This window comes from Melospiza georgiana, chromosome 2 (assembly GCF_028018845.1).
Source record: "Melospiza georgiana isolate bMelGeo1 chromosome 2, bMelGeo1.pri, whole genome shotgun sequence".
Lineage (NCBI taxonomy): Eukaryota > Metazoa > Chordata > Aves > Passeriformes > Passerellidae > Melospiza > Melospiza georgiana.
Genome location: NC_080431.1, coordinates 98814552 through 98836101, shown reverse-complemented (window position 1 = coordinate 98836101; position 21550 = coordinate 98814552). Strand labels below are relative to the sequence as shown.

Genomic DNA, 21550 nt, shown 5'->3' with positions numbered 1-21550 from the left:
TATGTATAAAAGAGCTCAATTCATTGAACTAATGGTTTTAATTAGTATTTGGGATAAAAAGGAGGAAGAAGGATGCATGACTCAATTTTCACTGGATTTTAGTGGTAAGGGAGAGCTGCAGCAAATCAGACCCTTTGTTTCAGTTCATCAAAACATCTCTGCCAAAGTTTCAGAAGTTTAGGATCCAACTTTACCATACAACTCAATGTTCATCTACCATGTATGGTACAGGGTCTTGATAAAAACAAAACACGATACACTGCTATCTTAGCCAGCCTGGATGTTGGTGCACATGTAAATGCTTCTGCTTCCACATAAATCTGCTAATACAAACTTGTATTTTACTTAGATTCAAATGAAACATAGCAGCAACAGAGCTAAAATGAAACAAAGGATATTTGTTAACTTCTCCTAGCATAGTAAAACCCAAGGAATATATCTAATTTCAAAGGGTATTTTTGAAAGACATTTACACAGAATTTAAAGATAAAAGTTTTGCTGTTCTAGGGACTATGTACAAATTGGGCTATTGGATTCTAGAGAATATTAAAAAAAACCTTCAGTGAAAAAAGATGCTTATTCTTCAGCTTAGTCCAAAAAAACATTGGCAAGTTTCCCTCTGAAAACTGTGTAGTCAGGTACGTATCTTGATAGAAAGTCCTTACATGAACTTGTAAAATCTGTGGATTGCAGAGGACTTTATACAGGTCTGAGGAAGTCCCAAAAGTTATTGTACATAGAACTCTATAACACTGTCTAAAGGTTTCGGTCTAAAGGTTTTTTTAATGATTGTGATTAAGTTTTCTTAAGACTTACACATGGGAGTTCAACTGGAAGAATGTGTTGGCTATGCCATGCAAGAAAAAAAGATTCAGGTTTTGTAGTTGCTACAACCATAGTTTCTGACTATCAAATAATATTGGTCTAAGCTACTGCAAGTCATAAACAGAACAGTATTTTTAAACAAAGATGGGCTCGAACAGGTAGGAAAAATATTTTTCATTTCATCTACAAGATCATTTATTTTATTTCCTGGATGTGATGAAGTCAGAAAAAGCATATGGATATTCGTGTCCCCAAGGCTGTCAGGTCCTCCAAGAATCAACAATCACCCAAATACTGAAAAATTGAAATCAGGCAGGGTTTTACTTTATTTCCACCAACTTCAGAAAGTTCACCTAGTGGATGCTTGGTGACAAGAATGCCACATCCTGAGTGAAGCTCTATGCCCTCTGAAGCCTGTAGGCTTTCCTCCATGATCTGCAACTCCAAAATATACCCTAACCATGCCCCATTTCATGCCCACAACAAAAGCTCAGTTTTGGTATGGCACATTAGGATATATAGCCATCTTAATATTAAAAGTCTTGTTAATAGCTTTTGGAAAATTGTATTAGTCTAATTTTTCCAGATGAGAGCATAACTATTAGCATAAAAAGGAAAAGTCAGTGAAAAAGAGATTACGAAGCCAGGCTGTCAAACACAGTCATTAATATAATACTTATTCCCTTCTGCTTGTAGCAGTCACTGGTCTAAATGACACATAAAACATTTCTGAAACAAGGATACAACAATTCATTCTGCAGCACAGATTCTTGCAGATATCTGCCTCATTAGGCTTGCAAGACAGTAGTTTTTCATACTTAAAAATGCGTAAAGAGATTTTGAACTGTATGAGGAGGCAATAAGCTCCTAATGGGCTACAGATACTGCCCCTGATCTCTTTCACTGAAGCATGATACTGACTCGTCTTAATTAGTGAAACTACATATAGAAGTGAACCATAAAGAAAATTTTAAATGGGACAAATAGCAACAAAAGTTTTGAGCTTGCTCCCCATGTTGTGACATGAGGAACAACGTGACTAATCAGCAGTAAAAACCAAACTATAGCAAAGACAGTAATTCAGCTCTTATGTTAATTCAAAGGTGTTGATCTATCTGGGTCTAAGAAGGCAAAAAATTACTTTCTATTTGTCTTTTATTAAGTCCACAGCTACAGTAAATATATTTGTGTGGTGGACTTCTCTAAGGATACAGAAAACCTAAAATGCTGAAGAGCAATTAAAATATGAAAAGGTTCAGAAAGCATAACTTACAACAGTAGATGGAAGAAATTCAATTTGTAAAAGTGAAAAAAAAAAAGAAGAGTAGAGGAAAAACACAGAATATCCTTGCAAAGTAGAAGTTTCTGAAAGATTCAGAAAATTTTAAGCATGTTTGGACACATATTTTAAGCCTGTACAATTCTATTGCAGAGAATTCATTTAGATCTTGAACGTCTCTTGTGGTCTCACCTATACGTAAATACATGAAATGGAAATAGAGGACTCTTTCAAACCTGCAGCGTCACTGCAAGCAATCATTCACCTCACAGAACTCAAGGTGAAATGTTTGAGATTACCTGATTAAGTGGAGCTAGCTGTCTTAGGGAAAAAAGTCAGGGCCTGACTGGCTTGACAACACTTGAACTTCATTACATTCTTCTAGGTAACTCTAGTATCTAACCATCTAACTGTATTAGATTTACAAGTGGTGTTCCTTGTTTTATAAGTTTTATGAAAACAAGTGTCTGTTGCTGGTCTTCTACAAAGAACATTTCAATTGAAATATCTAAAATAAGAAATAAAGCAACATCACTCCCTTATCTACTTTCTTACAATACATAGAAACTAATTGCTTAAAAAAGGTAAATATAAGCTGAACTTAAATTAAGTGGACAGGTTAGTGATGGAACTGTTTCCTCACCCAAAGATTATACAGTGCCTTACATGGTCACAAAGCCTATCTGCCATTGCCTGTACACAAGAGCATGTTCTGAGGTACACTACCAGTATGTCTGTGTCTGTACATGGGAGAAGGAGAACAGGGCAGTAACTTCTGGGGCAAGAGAATTCAAAAACTTGAATTATGACTTGGTTGGGAGGCACACTAACTCCAGCAGCCAAGAAAAAGTGCCAGCTCCCACAGTAAGGAACAGCCTGGATGTCTAATACAACTCTGCTGCAATGGGGACCCATGAAGCTGACTAGCTCTGTTTGGCATTGCCCCTTCTCCTCTCTGCACTGTTTCTGCTTCCCAATCAGAGTTGCTATTTTTCATACATATCAGTACAGTACTATTGCTTTTCTGCCTAGATAATTCTAGAAGCTGAGAATCACTGCAAAGAAAGGAAGGTCACAGTACTGTATGATAGCTGGCCTCCAGCTGACTCCCTGCACTTCCCAGGCTGTCAGCATGTTCCTCCTGATCATGCAGCCATTCTGGGCTGAGTGTCAGCCAGTTCATTTATTTCTATTCAACTCTTTTGGACAGATACAAACTTTTAAGGGCACACAGCCACAGAGTAGGCAGAATGTCTGAGCTCTGGAGATTCAACTCCCCAGCTTGTTGCATCCCAAGCAGGGAACATGCATATAAAACCTAAACATGAAGTAGCATTACCGATCAGTGGCTCAGAGACCTTGTGACCCTGAGAATCACATTTCCTTCTCTCTCTTCTCCATCTGAACATGTAATTTCCACAGCCTTTGAAAAGTTTGAGCTTTGGAACTCACCACTGGAAGGGTGACTGCATTCAGTTTCACCTTTACTTCCAGCAACCAAGTTACAGATGACTTGCTCAGAAAGGTTCACAAAATGTGCATTCCACATGACAGTAGAAATACAAAACTTTTTGATTAATCTGTAACAATCAAACTGTAGTAAAATTAACAAAAAAAGCAATTAAATCCACATGCAGACAAGACATAAAACCAAGTTAATAACAAATGTTTTAGATTCTAGTAACAATGGGAACTTCGATAAATAAATGAAAGTTATACCATAACAAAAAAAAGTTACAGCAAACCCATATCACAGGGAAAATAAAGCAGGATACAATACTTCATATAATTTCTGGGGATGCAATCCCTTCTGTTCTAATCTTCCTGACAGTTTAAGGCTAAGCAGGACCCAGCCATTAGGCACTTCAGGATTTTCATTACAATGACACTGCTAATTACCTGAACAGTTTGCCTGCGTGCAGCCAATATTTTATTAGAAGACCAAAAAGTATGTCAACAAGCTAAGTCACAATCCATAAAGGAGAGTAAATGGCTCTCAGTGACTTTAACGAAAGCAATAATGGCCCTAAAGCATGATATTAAGGCTTCCTTTCCCATCTTCAGAAACTTTGTTGTTGTATAATTCCACCAATAAATACAGCAATTGACATCTAAAAATGAACCTTTCTAGAGTGCCTCATCTAAATTTACTGAGATGAACACATGTGAGTAACACATATCTTCACTTCATTCTCCTGCAGCCTAACACATCATCTTCCATGCCTTTTTAACTATCTCACTTGTAACTGGTTGTCAATACCAAAATCTAGAAAACACATGGCTCTCCTATCCCTGCTTGGTTGGCTGAGAGAAGACACATGTGGTTGATTAAAAGAGCATATACATCCTTTTAACCTATGTAATCAATAAAACATGACCTAGATCAGCAGTTCCATGGTACTGTTTAATTGCTTTAAGACATATGGTAATCTTCCATTTTGTACCTATAAAAACATGAACTGAAACAATACAATTCACCTAATTCATAATCTTAAGGTGAAAAGCTCATGTTTGGTGATATCCAGCACTGAGAGGGGCTTCATTTTCTGAAAGCTTATAGGCTTAACTATAGCAACTGCTGAGAATCTCAGCTGATACATGAATTTACATTTAATTCTAAATCATTCCAAGTAATTTGTTACTAATAGTGGGTTTAACAGCTGTTTATGTAAATAATTTAAATTACTGGATTTATTCTAGTCTTTTGATTCTTTTTTAATATTCAAACCAAAACGGATTATAATGTGTTTATCCTCTTTGTCAAGGTGCCTGCAGAAAAAGAAAAATAAAGTCAGTCATTTCTGTGTGAAACACATAGTGCATGATACTCCTATGAATGGGATAAAAAACAGGTAAGTGAATCAGTGCTTCCAGCACAATATGAAATAGTGAAATAGGAAACTGCAATTATTGAATCAAATAATTGATTTGATAATCACAAGTACTACCTATGAAAACACTTAAGCATATTCTGAAGCTTTTACTCTCCAAGAAAGAACTCAGTCACATAAATTTCAGTGAAGTACAAAACTTCCAGCCTCAAAGTAAACTCAAACAATAGAGAAGTTAAAAAAAGGTTAAGAGGTCCTAGTACACAAAACATTGTGTTGCATACTTAATGACCCCACAGCACCTGAGTATTTTCACTTTATCTCACAGTCAAAAACAATAAAACCAATTAAATTTTAACACATTATTACAAAACCATTCAAATAAGTAATAAAAAATAGCAGCAAATAAAAAAATCAATTCCACAGTTCTTAGTATCAAATTTTCACTCCGTTTCAAGAAAAAAATAACCCAACAACAAAACCAACTACTACTGGTGAGTCATTAGATACAGATATTTAAGAGAGCTCAAACAAAACTTAGATCAGCACAATTTCTTACTTATGTATCTAGAAAATTATGCTCTACCATGTTGCTTGGACTTTTACTTAATTTCATTCTGTCAGTAAAAAGACTTAATCACACAGAATAAACCTAAACAGTTTTCTATCTTGGGAAGATTTTCCTGTGTTTGAACACAGCTTTGAAGAATCAAGTAAGCTAACATCACACTGATTATCACTGATGAGCCAGAGCAAAGCAAAGCAAATTGAGGTCACCAGCCTGTCAGCAATGTGAGAGTCTTGAAACGTGTACCATAGGATTTGTAACCCAGACCATTTAACCCTAAAAATGTTCAGCTTCTGTATTACACTTTAATTTTGAGGGCTATTTTCACAGAGATTGCCAATGACTTATTTACACTTTAAATACTCACAAGTTTTGTAAAACCCTTGTCTTCTCAGATAATTAGGGAATTTAAATGCTAAAAATAGTGAGTTTTCCTCTTTTTAGGAGCTAGAACCAATGGAAGTTATGATCAAATATTTTTTTCGAATTAGAACAATAAATCAAGGTAACATGAAAAAGCTACATCTGTTGAGTAACAAATAAAGGTTTTACTCCCCCACCATACATACAATTAAAAACCAGATTTTTATAAGATTTGCCAATTAGAAAGTTAGTAAATCTATCTCAGATAACACTGTCATACTACATCATTACCCATCCTCTTTAAATATTTGTCTCTTACAGCAGAATCACATTCTTTCTTAGGACAGCACAACACTACCATTATAACTACTGAAATCACTATTTTTTCAATTCCCTTTAAGAGGTTAACACCTTTTTTGACCTACTGTATTTTTGATTTTACCCCTACTGATTCTAGCTATGCTCCCAACTAAGTGTGCTACAAAAGAAACTATAAATGTTTGCTGGAAACAAAACTGGAATATTGACTTGTTGCACAGTGTTTATTGCAGAAACAAAACAGCCGTGGGCATTTTTAATACTCATATATTGTAAGGTTACAAAAAGACCCCTCAAAGCTCAGGAGCCATTTTCTTAAATCTACACAGGAATCAATTTCACAACTACGCACAGAATTTTTAAAAAACATTGAAGGTACTGCACACAATCCTTTTCCTAGCCTACACAAACAGGGCCTAAGCAGCATTATCATTACAGAATGAGACAAGATAAAAAAGAGAAAACCAACCCAAAACTCAAAAACTGTTGTTTGAAAGTCAAGTTTTATTATTCAAAATGTACAAGTAAAGGCCAAGGATGTTTTATTTGTCTTATTTCACAAATAGGAGTAGGTGTCAGGAGAATTCTGTGTCTACATTTCACATAAATGTGGGGTGAATGTACTTGCAAGGGATAGGCTTTGGGGCTAGGTAAGATGATTAACAAGCCTAAATTAAAATTGAAATATAGCTATGTGATACCTACAGCTAAGGATTTAAAAGCCCCCACTAACTTGCTAAAATGGTGAAACATTGCCAATTCAAATGAGGGCGCTGTTAGGAAAAAGGAATTGCTGCAAGGCCTACCTACAAATGAGACAGGACTCCCCCTAGGTGAAGCTGCAACTAACCAGTGTCCGTCCTCACACAGAATGGCACAGCAGTACACATCTTCCAGCCAGCATGTCACCTTGGGAGCCTGACACAGCTCTTTTCATGTCTGCCTCTGCAACTGGTGCCTCAGTGATCCCGATGCCCAGTGGAGAATTACCTGCATGAAAAAATACAAAAGAGAAAAAGCTGATTAGGTTGGTGCCTCTTTCCCTCCCAGCTGCCCAGTAAAAATCAGATGTGTCCATGCAGGAAGACCTTGTTTCAACTTAAGAACAGTCTTGTTTCTTGAACTTCAGAACTTCTTGCATGTTTCAGAAAAAAACATACAACACCCAAAACAGCTTTCAATTAACCACTCTTGCACTCAGCAACCTGTAAGAGACAGATTTACTCCTTCCTCACAGATTTTTTTCTCTCCATTACTTTACTCATCCCTCACAGTTTCATACAGATTTACACCTTTTTGTTTCATCTATAGTCTAGTGAAATAGTATCTCTGCACAGGCATGCAGAAGAGACACTGGCTAACATGTCAACTTGATGTCATGTTCTGTATTTCCCGCCAGCAGCACCAAACAGGATTTAGGAATCACAAAATAAGTCTGGTTGCAAGGGACCACCATGGGTCGCCTGGGCCAACCTCCCTGCAGGGTCATCCCAGAGCACACTGAACAGAACTGCATCCAGATGGCTTCCAGAGAGGGAGACTCCATAACCTCTCTGGACACGAAGTGCTATTCTGCAAGATAAGAGGCCCCAATAAGAGAAATAGACTTTGGTTAAGAAGTAGAACAAGACAGAACAAAGGTCCGGCAGGCTCAGGCAGGCCCGGCCCGGCCCGCCCCGTGTGCCGCTATAAACCGCCGCCCTACCCCGGCCTCCCCGTTAGGTTTCCGGCCTGGCCAGTCTCGCACCGCGCGGGCTCCATCTGCCTCTGCTCCTGCCGCACTCCGGCTGCTCTGCCTCGCCATGGCCGCTTCCTCCTCGGCGGCCGCGCTGCGCCCGGTCACTCACCTGATCTTTGACATGGACGGGCTGCTGCTGGGTGCGTAGCCTGAACCCCTCTCCCCTCCACGGCCAGGTCCCCGCTCCGCTCCGCCCCGCGGCGGTGGGTCCCACCGCGCCGCCGGGCCCGGCCCGCCCCGCCCGCCCCGACTGCGAGGGGCCGTAGCCGGCGGCGAGCAGCCACTTTCCCTTCCCTCCTTCTCCCCTCCCCTCCGCCTCCCGCAGTCGGAGCAGCCCAGGCTGTGGCTGCTGGTTCACGGCCTCGCTCCGGGCGAGCAGCCAGAACGCCCCGGGCAGCGCTGCTAAAACCGGTGTGAAAGGATTAAAGTAACAGGAAACGAGTTAATTCCTTCTCCTGTTTCCGCTACTTGCTGCCTTTCGGGGGCAGATTTCGCCTTAATTAAAGTAACAGAGTAGGGTATTCGTGCTTCAAGTAAGAGAGCAGGGTACTCGCTCTGGCTGGCGGAGGGCTGAGCGAGGCCGGAGAGGGTGTGGGGAGAGCGGTGCGGGGCAGGCTGGGGCTGGCAGCCGGGAAAGGTGGGCAGGGAGCGGACGGGCAGGCAGCCTGGGCTCAGGGACCCCGGGCCGGGCACTGCCGGAGGCCGGGAGCAGCGGGACGCGGAGGGCTGGACAGCGCTCGGCAGCGTTTAGAGCTACCTTCTCCAGCTGATGAGCCTGGACAGCACTCTGATAGTTTTCACTTAGCTTTGGCATCAGTAGACTTTCTGCTTTGCAGGGTTACTCTATAACTTGATGCTTCCCGTGCTGCAGCTCGGTTAGATCTTGATGTTTGAATAGTCGCTATAATTAGGACAGTTTTTAAGTCTGCTCTTAACTCTTCGCTGAATCAGGACCCTCTGGTGAGGCATAATGGGATGTTTTGACATGTGACTTAGTTATTGAAATAGTTATTGTGAGTTATCACACAGGAAGCAGTTCTGGAGATAGGTGAATTCCTAAAAGGTGTGAACTGGAGGTGTGTGCTTTCTTTCTGCAAAACCTGAATTGTTGTAGTTTCTGAGAAGACTGCTCTGAAGTCTGATGAATTACACTGTTTCCAAGAAATGTGCACTTTTCCCTCCCTCAGGGCTGTAAGAGGTGAATGTGATCCACATTTACCTTCTAAAACAAAAATGGCTATGCTATGCAAAACAGTGATTGAGTTGCATTTAGATTTTAATTGTATTTTCAACTTCATCACTGGCCTCTCAAATAGCCTGGGGACGCACACACACACACACACACACACACATACATACACACACACACATATATGCGTGTGTGTGTGTGTGATCCTCTTATCTAGAACCAATTATTTTGATTTCATTCTTAGAAGTTTCAGGAGAGTATTTTTTAGTTACTACAGCTCTTTGTCAGAAGCTGGAAATCTCCTTCACACAGTCAATAGTCACCTTAACAGGACAGCATTGGTAATGATACATGTATGTGATTTCTTCTATTTTAAAAAGTTACACATAAAGTATATATTGTATTTCAGAAATCTTTCGGCTGCAAGGAAATAGACTGAAAATACTCTTCAAGTATCTTCCAGTACAGAGTAGTAAAAGTGACACTACCTTGGTGATTTTCACTATGTGCACTTCATTTCAGAGGACTTCAGTATGTTTCAACCTCTGAATACTATGAAATGTTTAACATTCTTGGTGAGTCTGTTTGTTTCATGATAAGCAGTGACCCTTGGGAGGCAAAAAGGCAGTCAAGAGACTGCTTGGACTTTCCCAAGGTTTCTAAATGTTTCAAGAAATTTGGAATAATTTAGGGGAAAGAGTGAAAAAAGGCACACAAAATTAGATTCCCTCTGCCCAACCTGCCTACTGTAAATCTTCTGAATGAGACAAATGTTCATATTGATGTTAACCTAACATAAGAACCCCATAATTTTCTCATGAAATTTTTAATGTGCCACATAATGTTCATTGGAGGTGATAAAATGAATAACATACATATTTCAAGAAGCTACAGAAATGGCCCAAGTGTACCTCCTTTCAAAGAGCACAAATAAAAGTTTTGGTATTGAATATCTATTATTGCTAACTTTTTTAAGTGGTTGGGTGATTGCATAGTTTAGAATAAAATTTAGAAATTTTATTGCAATTTTTAGAATCTGAAGCTTCAGGTTTTGCAAAACTTTTTCTGAATAAAGTAGTGTCTGCAAATGTACATGACTATTTCTAGATGTTTTCACCTAAACCCTACTGATTTTATAGAACAAATATAAATTGATCTATAAATGATGAGAAAAATTGAGCATTAAATTCATCAGATGTAACGTGCCATGAACTTGCTTTCTGTAATTGACACTTCTAATTAAGGAAGGTAGGATATCTTCTGATAGAAAGATTTCCAAAATCTTTGTGAGTATGAAGTCCTTAAATGAGGTCGGAGATGTTCACAAGGTTCTTGACTTTGGAAACAATCCAAGTGTTACCCTATAAAACCTGCAGCCTATACTTTACTGGCTAATCCTTGGCTGTGTGGAAGTGTTGCTGAGTTTGATCAACTGATATTTTACCTCCTCCCTTCCTCTAACATAATTGAGGCTGATTAAGTTGTCCTTGAGTTGCACCTTGATACATCAGCTTACTTTCAACACAGAAGTTACTGCCTCTGAGCTGCCTGTGGAAGTCCTTCATCCCTTTCATTCAGAGTCCTTCTGTATATTGTTTCAAAGGTTATCTAACACCAGGGGTTTTTTTGCATTTCTAATCAATGCAATCTACTCTTCCTTTTTTTTTTTTTTATTACCTAATGTTTCCCTTTGAGCTCTTGGATGAAATCTTAGGGGTGATCACGCACTGTTCACCCGTCTGTCAGCCTCCTTCTTCTGCATTTCTAATCAATGCAATCTGCCCTTCCTGTTTTTTATTACCTCATCTTTCCCTTTGAGCTCCTGGATGGAGTCTTAGGGGTGATCACGCGCTGTTCACCCGTCTGTCAGCCTCCAGCAGCTCCTCTCCATAGGGGTCTGTCGCGTGACGCCTCCTCCCAAGGTCAGGCCAGCTCTGTGCTGCCATGTGCTGCTGCGGGTGCGTGCCACAGCCTGCAGCTCAACTCCATCCCACCTCTTCCCAAAGCATAAGGATCACTGAGTCCAGCTCCTTGCAGGACTTCTGAGAAGTAGAACAGAGGACTAAGAGCCTTGTCCAAATGCTCCTTGAACTCTGACAGCCTTGGTGCCACGATGACTGCTTGGGGGAGCCGGTTCCAGTGACTGATCATCCTCTCATGCAGCTTCATTAATTATCATAGTTGATTAGTGGTGCACTGTGTAGTAGAAACCAGAGGAAAAGGAATAACTACATCTTAATTTTTGTTGTACTGCTGTACTTTCTCAAAAAAACCCACCCAAAACAACAACAAAAAAAAACCCACAAAAAACCTCCCAGCACTTCAATTAAGGCATTACATTTCTTAAGTTAAGTTTCTACTTAGATTGCTTTTTCTTGAAATGTGGTAGTCTGTTCCTACAGAAGACTACTGTTCTAACTGCTAGTGTGTGGTCTAGTTAAAAATGTTAAACTATTTAAAATATCAATTAATTAATTAATTAAACATATGTATAAATTAATTTAACATAATTAATTAAATATTTAATAATATTGAAAATATTAAATCTATTTAGGCACTTACCCAACACATAGTATGGGGTTAACAGATAATAAGAATAACAACAACAACAGAAACTTGAGATATTTGATTCCTAAATAAATCCTGTTGTTACAGTTGTACAGTTTGGATCTTGACATTTTAGCATATTGTAAAAACATACAAAATCAGTGCCAAAGATAGAGAAGGAAAAATCTATTTAACTTGTGCAGAATATAAAACTAGAGTAATGCCCCCCAGGATCTATCATATAAACTTACTGCGTAGGTTTCTTTTTAAACTATGACAAGTAGTTTTGTTATATAATTGTAGCCAATAGCTACCCTACTACCAAAACACAAATAGGATTGAATGTTGCCTTTGATGATCTGTGCTTAAACTTATAGGGGACTGAAAACATTTAAAATTCTCTACAAGCTACATATGTAATGTGAAAAACACTTTCACTCCATTGTGAAAATTAAAAAAGTTTATTAAAGGATGATAGGAGATAAGGACCATAAAGCAAAGGTTATTATGGCCCGGTGCATGTTGGCACTCATCTAAGACAACACCATCACCTTCAGGGATACCCCTTAAATACCTTTTCCCTTACATCAGTTTGTTGCATGTTCATAGACCCCTATGCATATCCATAAACTAGTTGATGTTTTCCAGGAACTATTTTACATGGCTCCTCCTTGGGTCTGCCTTTTTAGAGCATGCATGTTTCTTGGCTGTGGTTCTGGCTCCTTCTCTTTATCACTTCTAGTTTGGGCCTTGGTCCATACTTTCTTCAAATGGTGAGTGCTGATAGTTGGCATATCTGTAGCAGGTGTCCTTATCCTGTGTTCATTGGATGTTATACCATCCAAGCAGGCATTTTAACACAAGCATAGCTATTTCACTACTATATCTAAGCTTAATTAACAACAGAAAAACAAACTATATCTTTATAGTAAAGTTACTTTTACACCATATATATAAAACCTATTTTAATATTTGTAAAAAGCCGATATTATTATATGTATCAATAACATGTAATAGTAACCTTTCTCAAATGAACTTAGGAAAATGGCTGCAAAGATAAAATATTTCTTAGCATTGTGCTTAAAGCTGAACTAGAGCTAAATTAACATGCAAACAGCATGACACTTTAGTATAGGAAGTTTAGTCATATATTTATTTTTGTTTAAATTTCTCCTACGAGTAGGGATTGTTTTATGTAAATTATTATCCTTGTCAGTGCCCCTCAGTGTTAGAAAAGTGTATCTTAATGTGAGATAAATCAATGTGTTCAAATATGAGAGAAAGTTCCTAAAGCAGCTTAGTTTTGCAAGATAACTTCACCATAACTCAAAGTCATGTTGGACTGCACAGGTATGCCAGCTGGTGACCATTTCCAGAGGGATGGAATGTAGTTAAAGCAACTAGGATCAGAAGTTGCTGCTTTTATAGCCACCGTCTCCTTTGTGTGAAGACCTCTGTGTTTTGTGCCACTTCTAAGACACTTCTGCATGACTGGCTAGACAGGTCCTCTCTGGTCTATAACATAGAAGAAATTAGCTTGCAGAGAAATTCGTTGTAGTGTTGTGAGATTCACAAGAATTTCAGTATGTTTTCTTTCTCCCCATTGTTACGTACTCATTGTCACAAGGTCAGAAGTCAAAAATGTACTCTTACTTTCATTTTATTGCATGTTGCCTAGGAGATGGCTGTTACAAGAAAACTGATGAGAGTTCCATGCTGGAGTTTGCTTATGTGCATGCTGTCTTATATTTAAAACAGCTTCCTATTTCTTCTGCATCCAAGCAAATAACACCAATTCCATTAAACATCAGTCCTCTCTAGATTGGTCTATGTTATGCCTTAAGTGCAGGAATTAATCTTCTTAGGCTATAACCTGGCTATCTTTGTAAGCCTATTTTCTGCTTCTGTGTAGTGGAAACTTACTTTCTTGTCATTCTCACTTCTTTCCATCTGATTTTGGGAACAAAGAGGGAAGGGAAAATACTCTCTTGCCCCTGTGTTCAGTATTTGAAATTTGTTGCAAAACTAAAGAGATTAAGGATATTATTGGATTAGAATACCCTACAGATGCTTCATGAGCAAATCTTGGACATAAGTAAAATAGCTCCTCATTGAGAATTAACTGACCATAAATACAGTAAATAAGATTTGTCATATGCTTGAAAGCTAACATTTTAATTTAACAGCAAGAAAAATTTTGGCAAGAACATAACAAACATACTAACCCAGAGTCTGACTTCTGTTATTCCCTTGATTGATTTGTGAATTGCCTATCCACATGGTTGCTTGTTGTTTGTGGTTAGAATAATCCAGAATCAGAGTAATTTCAGCGTTCAACAGGGGGTTTTTTTGTGAGTTTAGGTTTTGATTTCTGTAGTGGCTACCACATTTCAAAATGCCATGGGCAGCATTAACAATGATTTTTTTTTCTTGAGAAATTAACCAAGGAATGCTCCCAAGCTGAAGGATCCATGATTTGATTTTAATGTTGTACAGGAATTACACACAAATGCAGTGTAGTTTTGGTGCTTATTTATGACTTGCCCCAGACCCAAAACATTTGGTTATAGAGAAAAGGAAAAAAAAAAAACCCAGAGAAGTCACATGCCAAACAGTTAATCCATAGAGTTTTCCAATTTCCTATGTGGCTTTTGTTTTCTGACTGTTACACACTTGAAATTGCATAGAGAGCCTGTAGTAAGTGGAGAGGTATGTTTTGAAAATGCTAGGAATGTAGAGGTTCTGTTTAGTGATTTTAGAGGTGCATACAGCAGTAAGACCATTTATAAAAACTAGTCTCTTCCTATGCCTAAAAGCAGATTTTCAAATCTGTTTGTAGATGATAAGGATTTGTTGTATACATAAACTGGCATGTGTATAAAGTTCCAATTATTTTGCTTTGAATGTAAATAATAAGGTGTCATAAATGGAATAGAATTTCACACAAAGAAAAGGTGCATAGAATTTTCCATTATAATAACACAATTTCTAGCTGCTGTATTCCAATTTTCTTCTCATTTAAGAAGAAAAACAGCATTAACAACCCTGGTTTTATTATTCTACATACTGGCAATAGTTACACTCTGTACCATCTTGGACCCAGTTCTGCAGCTCTTGTTCTGAGTAGCTGTAATTCATTCATGTAGCCTTGTTGTGAGTTGCCTAATTGAGCTCTTGAGAGTGGAATTTTTCAGAACATCTTAATTTGGGCAGGACAGTTTCTGGTCTCTGAATTCTGCTGGTATATTATCTCTGAGACACAATCCCGTTCTTGAATACTGGCATTTACACTTCTAATGGAGGAAGAGGTGATTGTGCTTGCTCTTATTTTTAACTTTTTTTTTTTTTTATTGGCAACAGACCTTAATGGAGATTATAATTTTCACACTATGACCATTGCTCTTTTTAAGACCAGGAACTATGTTAACTAAAAATACAGAAGCAATTAAGCCAAATATCTCCTCTCAAACTTTATTGCATTCATTATGGACATCTCTGGCATGAAGCAGATATTGCTAATGATTGTTGCTGCTCCTATTATGTGTTTATGTACATCTTTGTATCGATACTAATTTCTTTCACAAGACTACAAAGAATTATATAACCAAAAATTTTTTTGTGGCTTACAATGGTTCTCTCAGAGGCTCCTGACCTTGACTTATCCCCTTTTGCCCCCTTTGATAATAATAATAGGAAAATCATTGTTCTGACTTAAGGTTTGTTGAGGTAGTGTTAACCTTCATCAAGATTTTATTTAATGCTTAGGGGAAAACCATCCTCTCTTTTTAATCACTGTTTTTTGCTTCCTTTGCTTCAATAACTGGTGAAGAATGCATCTTTTGTGGCTCTTTTTTTTTTTTTTTTTTTTTGATGGCTGAAAACCTTTTTGAACTTTCTTTTTTAAGCAATATTTTGTTTCTTGAAGGGTTGAATACCTGTTGACAGTGTCAGTTTTTGCTGTCTCTGTGTATGTTTTCTGTTCTTGTGCAGCTTTTAATAATCTTTTTATTTTTCTTATAATGAATACCATATTCAGTAGTAGTTTGGTAGTATATATGATGCTGCATTTTGGAAAAACTTTTATCTAAGCATACATTGCTCTTTCCCATGTACTTTTCCAAGCTATTATTATATATAATAGCTGTGTTCTTGTTAAAATGTATTCTTACTTTACTTCCTCTCTCTCTTTAGAGAAAGAGGAAGAAAATATGACATATGACATGTGACATATTTTTGTAAAAGTCATCAAGTAAGTTCTAATATACTATGTCTCATGAAGCAAGTTTATTTCTGGCTCTTGAGTGATTTCATTTGGGCACTGTGGGAAGAGATTGGATAGAACTGAGTTACCGGCTGTGGCACGTGCGTGTGGAATGCTGGGGTGGCACAGAGGAGCACAGGGTGGCACAGAGGAGCACAGGGGGGCACACAGAGGCTGTCTCCACCTGACCTCGGGAGAGGAGGTGCCACATGGCAGAGCCCTACAGAGAGGAGCCTGCCAGAAGCTGACAGACAGATGAACAGCACAATGGTCACTCTTTGGAAGGACATTTAGAAAGTGTTGCTGATGTGGCAAGATGGGATAGGCCATGTAGTGAGACTTCTAATGTAAGGAGATGCTGTGCCTTGGAAAAGTGTATAAAACCAGCTTGAATTGTTGCATAAAGGATTCAGATTCCCTCCCAGTCTGAGTCCATGCTTCAGTCATTACAGGGCACCACTTATGGGTTAGCACTCCAAACATTGCTTTTTTCTCTGCTGCTTGTTTTTGGATTGCCTCTGCCTGTGTGTGGTTCTTTTGGATAAGTTTCACATGCAGTTTGTCTCAGGGTAATGCAAGGCATTTAAGAGGAAAGCCCACCTTACTATTTGTCAGTCCAGTCTTTCTGTCTAACATCTATGTGAATGTGCTCATGACCTTTGTCATTATATAACATGGGCAGTGTTAGAGTGTCTCATTGTTGCAGCTCATTAATGTGTGCTCTCTGACCTGCTGTAACAGGGCCCCGTGTCACCTTTGCTCTCCACAGGATGGGCTCGTGCTCGCCCTTTGCAGCAGCCCCATGCTTGCACGTGCTGCACTCGCTGGCTTTGCTGCCAGGCTGCTCAGCCCTGGGCATGGATTGTCAGCTGAGCATAAATATGAGTTCATTCAGGTTCTTTTATCACAGTGTCACTGTATACATAAAATAGCCTGTTTATGTCAGGGCATCTTTTGGAACGCTGTGTCTTCAAAATTATCTTCTGTTTTAATTGCTCCATTTGTGCGCAATGTAAGCTTAAACAGACTATCTATTCAAACTAATAGAATATACCTTTATTTCTTTATTTGATTACTGACCAGTAATAAGTGGGATTATGTTTTTTGGATTGGAATGTTTTATGAGTTTGATGCTGGTACTGGTCATTTGGGAACATTTCTAAGCAGGAGGAAAAAAAATGTACTAGTACTGGAAGAATGAAGTAAAAGATGATGTGTATTCAATGAAAAAAAATAGGATTATAATGTATCAGAAGGTTTGAAGTACGAGAAATTAATGGTTTAAGGTGGAGCATGAGTATACTGAGACATATTTCACTTGAATAAATTGTTCTATGGTAAAGATATTTTTCTTTGCTTGTTTTGTAATTGACATATAGGAACGTCCTTTGACCTGTCTCTCCAGGGCAGAAGAGTATACTCATGCATGCCTGTAAAGTGACATAACTGTGGATAAAGTCAGCATTCTGCTACAAGATCATTATTACAAAAAATTTCACCATATGAAATGGTGGATATTTTCATGCTAGGACTGAGTCTTCTCTATAGCATTATATTATTATTGCTGGACTAACAAAGTGTTCTTTGCTTTATGGCTCAGGGGAGATGGAGCCATAAAGAGCTTATCACAATGTAATAAATTTCTAGTCTTTAAAAATTAAAAACAGTGTTTCATGGGGAACATGTCTCAGGAAAATGAAAGTATTTGTGCCACTAAGGTATTGTAGTCTATCTAATTGCTATTCTGCTGCCTAATAACTTTCACTGTTATTATTGTTGTAGATCATATTTTTATTATATTTACCCTTTTTACCATTTTTAATTCAAATGTTTTCATTTTTCATGGATGAAGGTATCTAGGAGCAAAGAGCAAGAAGTAGTGTTGCTGTTCTGGTTTTGTGTGTTCTAAAATGTCAAATGTTGTATGTGTCAGTTGATTGCAAATTCCAGAGTATTGCAAAATTTAATTTCTTGGAATGTTTGATTCAGAGTTCATTTTGCATAGTTTACTGTTTATCATGGCTTTGTGTTTTCCAAAATAGAAGTAAACTATTCCCCTTTATTTTGCAACTTGTTTTAAAGAGTAGGTAGTGAGTATATGGATTTAACATTAACAAGATAAAATTCTAAGTTGTTAAGTTACAAAAAAACCCTGAGATTTAATCTGATTTTCGTATTCTCACTACCATCTTGAAATTCTCATTTTATCTGAGTCATTTTGACTTGGTAGCTGATTTGATAGTGCATATAAATAACTTTTCCCGAACCCCATGTTTTTTATGCCATTCTTCTTCTTAGAGGAGAGCATCATATAAGTACATAATTCAGAAAGATTGTATTATGACTGGTTACAAAGTGCCCAATTCCTAGGTGATGTAGGATATCAAATGTATAATATGGAGTATCTTACAGGTACTGGACTTTCCATGGGTAAAACTAAAGGAATTGGTTACAATATGCTGTAGTTCTGTTTATATAACAGTAGCTACTCCCTTCCTTCAAGCCATAAAAAAGTGGCATTGATAATGTAAGCCCAGAAGCGTAAATCATATATTCAAAAAATAATTTACAATTATCTATGATTACAGCTATTGTATAACTGTACTTAATGGCAGTCTAAATATGGAAAATGTATTACCCACTTTAATTGTCTATAGTGGGGCCTTGGAAACAATTGCAGACTACCAAAGAAATTATTTTTTACAGAATAATGATGATGATGATGCAATTTAATTGCTTTAGTACTGACAGTGTAAATGCTTCCTATTTCCAGTTCAAGAGCTACTTAAGCTCCTCTGTGAGTCCAGTGTAGGGAGTTAAAATCTCAAGAGACATGCTAGGTTTTCTGTAATTAATAATTAGGATAGAGAGTACTGAGAAGAAGAAATCCCTCTCCTAAAGAAAACAGCTTTTTTTGTGTGTGTAATTTCAATTTTATTTGTTAGTGGAACAAATTTTAAGTTGTATAGAATACGAGTTCATAACAGAAATTATGAGAGCCTGACAGCCCTGTAGCAATAGCACCATGGTCTGTGTCAACCTAACACAAGGACAAAATCTCCAATCTCTTTGCTTATGACAAGGTCAATGACTAAAGCAACCCTTTGTATTAGAAAGTGTAGACAGTAGCTGTAGTCAGCAGAGTGTAGTTCTCTTTTCTCTGATTGCAATGTTCTATACAATTGGATTCTCTTATTAATAGTTAGACTTGCTTTTCAGAAAATAGAAGAAAAAAAGGTATTCCTGCTTTTTAATTATCAGGTTTGCATTTTTGTGCAAAGTTTTTAATCTCTTTGAAAACTACTTCACAGAGGTTGTTAGAAAGATGTGGCCTAGAGTGTGTGCAGCTCTTGCAGAAAAGAAAGCTCTTTGGGTGACCAGCTGTGAACTTGTACACCTCAGAGTTGTTTTTTCCTTACATTTAGGAAACATGTAAGTTACCCTGTTTAACTGGTTATGCAGTTCTAACTATATGCTAGGATGTATTCTAACAGTTTAAAAACATAATGGGTCAAAAAGTATAGGACTTTTAATCTAAAAGTCATTAAGTTCAGTGGCTCAGTTGAATGTATTCAGCAAATAAATCAGACACTTGTCCTTTTGCTGATTGTGGGAGAAAGGATACTGGATTTTTTTCCTTCTTTGTTTTTAGATAGAGTGAAGGAAGCTTAGGCTATTTTTGTAAGTAAAGTAAACAAATCTCTTCTATCTGCTTATTGAGCATATAAATTCCCAGTCTGTCTTTTGCAAGCAATGTTACAGTAAAACTAAGAACACCCCAGTGTAGTAACTCCTGTGTCAGGCTTATTAAATTTCAGCCACTGGAGAGTGAAGCTGTTTGTGTCTCAAGATGTAAACTTTGACCTCAGCTTGCAGAACTGAGGCAGAAGGAAAGAAAGATTGAGGGAAAGTGGAATGATTTCTAGTTCAATTCTCAGTATCTCTCTTTATTTTTATCACATTACTCATATGGAAGAATGAAATGATGGACTGAAATTTCTTGCACTCTTTGAGTCTCTGAACACATTTTTTTTCATTTAGTAGGATACACAGCAGTGTTTCTTGTAACTCTAAGCTGTCACACTCAAAAGAGAGTCATAAGGTAATATTTCCATTATGCCCAGAACCACTCTCAAGCAAAAGAAGATTCAGCCTCTCCTCTTTGAGATACCTAAAAATATAACCCTAATAGCTACTGTCAGAGAGTCTCCTTCCAGGTTTCCATTTCTCCTGTAGTCCTCATGTGAATTGGGTTCACTGACATGTTAGTGAGATTCTCTCTCTGAACCTTTTTGTAATTACAGTGTTCTTTCAGGATTGTACTGTATATAAGTTTTATGTCTTCTTATAAGACATCTCTGATACTGTTTTATTATTTTTCCCATTTTAAACAGGAGATGGTAGTATTTAGGTTAAATGCATTTTGATGTTCAAAGACCTTATGCTTCTTTAAAGTTTTCATTATGTGCTAAAATAATACAAGGTCAGTTTGACTCAAGCATGGGAGTTAAGATTTCTTGATCATCTCCTCTTTGCCAAAAGAAAGGGACACTCTCAGAAAAGCTTTAAAAGCTGAAATATTTTACTTGAAAGTGAGCGCTGGATCCAGTGCTTCAGCTTTTAGGTACCTGACGTGTGCCAAACTTTTAAAGGTTGTGTGTGTCACTTCTACTACAATAAAATAATTGTGTGCAGCTGTTAAGATCTCATTATTGAGAGATGCCTCTATCCAAATTAAGGTACAAGCAGGATCATACACCCAAATCAATAGTATGGATTTTGTTTAACAGTAAAATGTAAGGTAGAAAAATTAAAAAAAGAGAGGAGGGAGAGACAGAGAGACCGGCAGACAGACCGACAGACAGATCAAGCAGAATATAGTCACCACCCATGGATCCAGCAGCATCCCATTGGTCCTTCTTCACCCTGGGCTTCTTGGTGGTGAAGATCCCGAAGTTGTTGAAAAATTTTCACTATTTATACATTTTAGCAAACAAAGGAATTGGTGTTCATTGGCTACGTAATTCTCTTACTCTATTGGTTAAATAATTCCCTCACTTCTAACGCTAATTAATCCCGTGCCCAGTCTTTCTGAGTTTTAAGTCAGGGGGTTTCTTAAGTCAGTGGGTTCTGATGTCCCCCTGCTGGATTTAGTCTGAGCTGATTTTAGCAGTGTTGCTCAGTTGGTTTTTCTTGTCCATAATCAGTGATATATTCTTGTCCACCAGCTTTTTTTACCTCTCTCTAGTTTGAGATAACATTTAGACGACAGTACCACCTTTATCTTTTCTCAAGTTCCTGTCAGGTGGCTTAATTTACAGTCCAAGTTCCAGGAATCAATGCAGTTATATTTCGGGGAGACACCTTCAGTGGTTGCAGATGAGCGTTTTCTTCTTTACAGTTTGCCACAATGGGCAAAGTCCTTCAGTGGTAACAGTGTTTTAGGCAGGCAACTGTAATTTTTAGATCCTTACAGCAGCATAGAGGTTGATGAAGATTTTTGCAGATGAATGTCCCTAGGGTGGTTTCAAACTGAGGTGATTTGAAATCCTTTCACAGGTATTTTGCATCAGATATTTAATTTTGAAGTGTTTCTTCCATGTCTTACTTGAACTGTAGTTGATGCTATTT

The 21550-nt window shown here is 37.8% G+C and overlaps 2 protein-coding genes across 6 annotated transcripts in view; one reads left to right on the top strand and one right to left on the bottom strand.

Annotated features, from left to right (window-relative positions):
• The window catches only part of STS (steroid sulfatase), a 106633-nt gene extending 98503 nt beyond the window's left edge, over positions 1 to 8130 (bottom strand). For 2 of the 5 annotated variants that reach the window (XM_058018282.1, XM_058018283.1), the window contains exon 1: positions 8032 to 8130. In XM_058018282.1, coding sequence (XP_057874265.1) covers positions 8032 to 8045 — 14 coding nt within the window. In that variant the 5' untranslated portion in view covers positions 8046 to 8130. Of the gene's footprint in view, positions 1 to 6990; positions 7175 to 8031 lie in introns of all 5 variants that reach the window. The other 3 variants (XM_058018284.1, XM_058018285.1, XM_058018287.1) reach the window with 3 other exon arrangements.
• PUDP (pseudouridine 5'-phosphatase) overlaps positions 7924 to 21550 on the top strand; it is a 60830-nt gene continuing 47203 nt past the window's right edge. The window contains exon 1 of the mRNA XM_058018288.1: positions 7924 to 8062. Coding sequence (XP_057874271.1) covers positions 7987 to 8062 — 76 coding nt within the window. The 5' untranslated portion in view covers positions 7924 to 7986. The remainder of the gene's footprint in view (positions 8063 to 21550) is intronic.